This window comes from Lonchura striata, chromosome 8 (assembly GCF_046129695.1).
Source record: "Lonchura striata isolate bLonStr1 chromosome 8, bLonStr1.mat, whole genome shotgun sequence".
NCBI classification, from domain to species: domain Eukaryota; kingdom Metazoa; phylum Chordata; class Aves; order Passeriformes; family Estrildidae; genus Lonchura; species Lonchura striata.
Window position 1 is genome coordinate 34,083,039 of NC_134610.1, and position 6,000 is coordinate 34,089,038.

Below are 6,000 nucleotides of genomic sequence, written 5' to 3' on the forward strand. Positions count from 1 at the left end.
ACAGAGCACCAGAGGCAACCCAAAGCCATCCATATATGTTATCTGCCAGAAGAGAAGACAAGTGTTTGAGCAATGATTGAAAATATATTTAATTAAGAACTGAGGAGACTCTAGTTGGTGTATTTGAGAAGGCAATTGCATTTAATATAGAATAGTAACTCTTTAGTGGTTGCAGTCTGACTTAGTATGGGAACACTTATTCTAGTGTAATACAGTATGTCTTAGTTCAGAGTCACTTGGGCTTCAGGATCCAGTTTTCTTGGGAATGGTGCTGTACATGCACATGCAGACATTTCAGCACAGAAAGGTGTATCTACCTCTTAGCAGTGTGGATGAGCTTCATGTTTCCCAAAAATGTACTGTTCCAAATCCTGCCTTTGGTGCTATATCAAAAAATTTCCTTTTTCAGAAGTCCTTCCGCCCCAGATTCCTCAGTGTAGCAGAACTACTGCATGAGCAAGGCTTCAAGGTAGGTGGTTCCACTTAGTTAAAGCTGGAGAGTTTTCAAAATCTCAAATGTCCTCAGCCTGCTACAGGAATGTTGGAGTTTCTTTGGAGGGTGTTTTCAATGTACAACAGGGATTTTTAGCTGAGTGATCTGTGAAGTCAGCAGATACCACCCAATTAAAAGTTTTTATGTTTGTTTAATTGAGCATATGGGTCTGTCATGAGGGCAGGAACAACCCTGGCTCTGTTATCAGCCTGCAGCTGAGATGGCAAAACACACTCCCCTAGCTTCTCCAAGAAGTAAAAATGCCAATGGGATGCCTTGTATGGCAGGAGACAAGGAAGGCAAGACCTTTTGTATGGAGTATATCTGTATAGTGCTGCATTTTCAGTGATACAAGCTGCAGATACATGAACTTTGTGGTGTTTGCATCACTCTTGTAACTCCTCTGTATTATTTTGCATCCACATCTCTGTGGAAAAGCAGCACAGCCCCAGAAGATTGGTGAGAGCTCTGCTTTTCAAAACTTAGCACTAGGCTAAGTTAAAAAGAAAATAAATAGTTAAAAAGAAAAGTTAAAAAGAAAATAAATAGTTAAAAAGAAAATAAACATGGCAGAAAAATTACAAGTGATTGAACTTAAGCCCTACTGAAAGCCACATGGATTTAGGTTTTCCTAAGACATTTCACTGCTTCTGGAAGTGCTACTAGCATTCACTGACTATCATCCATCAGGAAACCACAGATAACAGAAAGTTGGGAAGGTTATTCTGTTCTCTGTGTGTCTCTCTATATGGAGAGACACCCTTCTTATGAAAAATGCTCTCCAAAATCATCTCTGACAACAAGGCTATGTGTTGGGTCAGGCCCACATGAGTTCAGTGAAGAGTTTTGGTGTTGTGAAGTACATAGTAAATATCCCTTTTCTTCCTGGGACAGCTTTATGCCACAGAAGCAACCTCAGCCTGGCTCAGTGCTAATGGCATCCCAGCAAATCCTGTGGCGTGGCCATCACAGGAGAGCCAGAGTCTGAGCCTCCCTTCAGTCAGGAGGTAAGACCCACCTTGTCAAATGTGTGTTTGCAATCCAGAACAGCAAATGCAAGGGGCAAATTGCTGGTCCTGTTGAGATCAATGGTAGGGATTTAATGGGACTTTGAATTCAAAGGTTTTGGTTTATCTGATTCTGTCTGGAGTTGCAACAGCAGGGAGGTTTCAGCTTAATGAAAATCTCATTGAACAGTCCTGTTTAGTATGGCTTAGATGTATTACTCCATGTTATATTTTCATACAAGGATACATGAAAGCTAAATATTTAACCTTTAAATGACAGTCAGTCATGCCTTTAACTGAGGTATGACTGGCTGTCATTAAAAGGCTAAATAAACATCTCACTTTTGCTGAGGTGTAACAAGGCTGAATATTGCTTTGCACTGCTGGTTAGAAATGAAATAAATCCAAAATCCTGAATAAAGCTTAGTGCCTTAACCCCTCAACCCTTGTTTCTTGAGCAAAGACTAAGCTCAAATTACATTTTTCAGTGTTGTTTAGCTGCTTGCCTGTGCTATTCATTTGAGGTTTTTATTAGGAAGGACACTGTCATTCTGTCTTGTGCATTGTCTCTCCAGGCTGCTGAGGGATGGGAAAATAGATCTGGTGATTAACCTGCCCAACAGCAACACCAGGTTTGTCCATGATAATTATGTGATCCGGAGGATGGCTATTGACAGTGGCATTGCTCTGCTCACTAACTTCAAGGTACTTCCCATATTGTTCTTTCTCCTCTTAAACACAGGAGCCTGCAGAGCTTCCAAGCCCTTGTGACCGTAGGTTCCAGTCTGTTTGGACCCTCATTATCTCTGACAGATAATGTATCTGAAAATCATGACAACACCGTGGTTTAAATACACCTTCTTTTTGCTACTATATAAAATAACATTGCTCTGAGTAAAACAAAACCAAACCAAATCAAATCAAACCAAAAAAAAAAAAAAAAAATCTGAAGTCCTTAGTCCTGCACTGTGCAGGTGAAATTTTTGCTGCATCATTTTCACTTCAGAGCAAACACCTCACACAGGATTGCATGTAACATCTTTAAATTAGGCATGGGAAGCACCTTTTAGTAGAATATTATCCTGGTATGGTCCTCAGACCTTACAGCAGGATGTAGCTGTGCTTTCTTGAGTGATCCTTGGGTCAGTCCAGTTCAGAAGTGCCATCCAAGTGGAATTGCTGGATGTTCTCCTGTAGTCCCAGTTGCCAGATATGATGGGTTTGTAGTTCCTGACAAAGCCCTTCACACACTGATGGGGAGCAGATATTAGGTAATGCAAAGGGGGACTCCTGCTGCCAGCAGTACCTTGCCTTCCTTTGCAAGTGGCTCTGACTGTCACAAAAGAGCCTCATCTGCTTCTCATTAAGCACAGCAGCCAAACTCCCACTGATTTGGGTGGGCACTGACATGGAACCCAGTGACTTGAACTTGTGTCCAGCTGTTCAAAATCTTCTGCTGTGATTGGAGTGAGTGGAGGGCAGGGAGAATGACAAGCTGAGGGTTCACAGGATAATGGCCAGGCATGATTAGCAGGAATGGGGCATTGCAGATGCATCCTTTGCCTACTAGCAAAACACGTTCTGACAACCACAACAAGGGTCCCCATCCAAAATTTATAATCACACCTGCTTGATGCCTTTCACTGAACTGTTTGGATTGTAGGCTTTTAATCTCTGTGTTTGAGAGAGGAAAACAACCCTGGTTCTCTTTCCATTTGGGCTGCAGCAGAAACAACAGCTCTCATGGGACAGAGCTGTCTTGCAAAGGAAGCCTGGGCACATGTACATCTCTGCAGCTGGACACTCAGGCTCCAGAGGGCTGGAGTCAGCTCCTGTGCCCAGCCACCTTGAAATTGGTATTGATTTGGACGAACTCAAGGGCTGCACCTGCACCAGGAAGTTTCAGGGTGGCAGAGCAGAAGTGTGGAGCCTGCTCTGTCATGCAGCCTTTGCAATGCTCACTCCTGCTCTGCTTTGTATTGACAGGTGACAAAGCTTTTTGCTGAAACTCTCAAATACTCTGGAAAATTGGACTCCAGGAGTCTCTTTCACTACAGACAGACTGACAATGGAAACGCTGCATAGAACTCTCTCCAGCCTGCAGTCTTACTGCTTCTGGTGCCTCAGAAGAGAATGGATTTCAGATCATCCACCTCACCATCTTTCCATGTCTTTTGCTTTTGTTTGGTCTTTTTCAGCCTTCAGATTTGATGGGAGAAAAAGGCTGCATGTGTGTGTCCTAGAATTGCTTCCAAGTTCTGCTCAGTCCTTCAGGCTATTATCATTACTATTTTTTACAATCTCATTCAATATTGTGAATTCAGGTGGCTCTCCCTGTATCATACTCTTTCTCAGCCTTGCTTCTGCCTTCAAAAGGGGAGAACTCCCCAAAGACTTCCCACATGTTGCTGTCCAACACTTTGTGCCTTGATTGTGGGCATTAAAATCAAATCCTTTGAAAATGAAGTGAAAGTGTTGCAGTGCTTTACCCCCTCCTAGTTAAATGACCCTTTAGTTTCCATTCCACCTTCTCTTCTGCTTTTTCACCTCCAGCTGCTGTCTGTGGAGTAGATCCCCACTGTAACATGTGGGATGTGTTATCCTTGGCTGTCTGCATGGTAAAAGACCTCAGCAGCTCTGTGGCCAGCAGCACATGCAGTGCTTTCTCTAAACCTGGACTAGATAAGGAATGTTGGAATCTGTGGCATTGATGATTCTGAGACTGTAGAAAGTCTCTGTCTCTCTGCCCCGCTGCCAGAGAAGGAGCCATCATTGGTCTGTGCTGGTTTCAAGGTTGTTTATTCTGTTTATCTCTAACATGTTCTGCTGCCCTGCCCAGCTCTGTCCTGCAGGGCAGTGTGTGGGGCTCTGCCCTCAGTGGGATGTTACAAACATTAAATACCAGAAACTCCCTGGGCTGGATTTACAATAACGTGCCAATATCTGTCACCTACGTTGGACAGTGTGTCCCCAGCCTGAACCAACAGAACAATGCCAACACCACAGTGAAACATGGAGGGCATGAAGAAGGAGAAAAAGGACAAGACACACCCAATTTCCTTCATCATGTCCCCTTTGGACCCCTTATCTAGAATCCTAAAATTTTACTTTTGCACCCGTGCCACACTTAATTATTACTTATATCAAACACTCAGAGCTGGTAATTCATCCTGTAAGATTGCAAACTCTTTTCCATGGACAGAGATCACAGCCAGTGTCTCTGGGGGCTCTGTCCAGGGGGGTTCCTGATCCCTGCCAGAGTCCCAGACCTGCCAGGGCAGCCAGAGGGAAGCCCTGGATTCCCACAAAGGAACACGTGTCAGTCATGCTCTGCCTGTGCTGCGGTGTGTACACAGCACCCCCAGGAGCTGGGAGTGTCCAAAGCTGGACAACTTCTCTGATATTTGCAAAACTGAAGTGGAATGTTTTCTTCCAGCCACACTCTGCCTGCCTGGGATTCCAAATCTGCTAGATTTAGGTACCTACTTCTTATATATCCCTCAATACCTGCAGGCCCTGCCAAGAAGTACTGCTTCCTCTGGTGCTGGATATCTGGTGGTGGAGCTGGCTGCCACCTAGCAGTGCTTTTTGAAGCTATCACTCCACTGCTGCAAATATTGCCCTTAGGGTGGTGTGGATGAGATGAGCACACCTGGGCTGCTTCCTGTGTGTGCTCCCAAGTTCCCTTGAGTCCCAAGAAGCTTTGAGTGTGGAGAGAGAATCAGGGTGTGGAGGTTTTCTGTTTTTTTTTTTTTTTTTTTTTTTTTTTTTTTTTTGTTTGGTTTTTTTTTTTTTTTTTTTTTTTTTATTTGGTTTGGGTTTTTTTTGTTTGTTTTTTTTTTTTAATTAATGCTGAAACATATCAGGAAGGATATAAAATCTGATGAGAGCTGTTACTGATATGAGCAAAGGTATGAGCAGAGTCTGTGATACCTTTAGTTACTCAGGGACACTCTGACCCCTAGGTGTCAACTGCCAAGACCAATTTTTTGAGCCAGACTTTATTTCTAGTTGCCATCCCAAGTGCTCTTTTCATGATATTTCTTCAGTACTATATTTTGTGATGAACACAACCCTGCTGTGCACAGGGAGAGCTTTGCACTTGTAGAGTAGAAATGTTATTAGAAAAACTCACAACAGCAACCCCCAAACCAACCAAAACTCCAGGAGAGCCCAAAGGCATCAATTGTTCACCCTTTCAGTTGTGAAATGAGTGACTAATGGTGGTTAATGAAGCAACACTCTAAAGGCAACCTGCACATATTTTTTCAGTGGCAAAAATCCCGTTAACAGCTGGTGTCATCTCATCCACCCACCCTGATTTCACCTCTAGTAGAGAAAAAAGCAATATCTTAAAACATCTGTATTCTCTTGTTCTTCTGCTTTTATTTTGTCATTCACCTTATGAGTTGAAAATGAAAAAAATGCCTGGATTGGACAGCTACTCATTCTTAAATTCTGCATGGCCAGGATTCTGCCCTTCTTTTTTTAAGTCTTCTT

At 43.2% G+C, this 6,000-nt stretch overlaps 1 protein-coding gene across 1 annotated transcript in view; it reads left to right on the forward strand.

Moving 5' to 3' along the window:
- CPS1 (carbamoyl-phosphate synthase 1) overlaps nucleotides 1–3,686 on the forward strand; it is a 92,457-nt gene extending 88,771 nt beyond the window's left edge. The window contains exons 35-38 of the mRNA XM_021532591.3: nucleotides 410–469; nucleotides 1,388–1,500; nucleotides 2,076–2,205; nucleotides 3,487–3,686. Of these exons, the coding sequence (XP_021388266.2) occupies nucleotides 410–469; nucleotides 1,388–1,500; nucleotides 2,076–2,205; nucleotides 3,487–3,585 (402 nt within the window). The 3' untranslated portion in view covers nucleotides 3,586–3,686. The remainder of the gene's footprint in view (nucleotides 1–409; nucleotides 470–1,387; nucleotides 1,501–2,075; nucleotides 2,206–3,486) is intronic.
- Nucleotides 3,687–6,000: the final 2,314 nt, after the last annotated feature.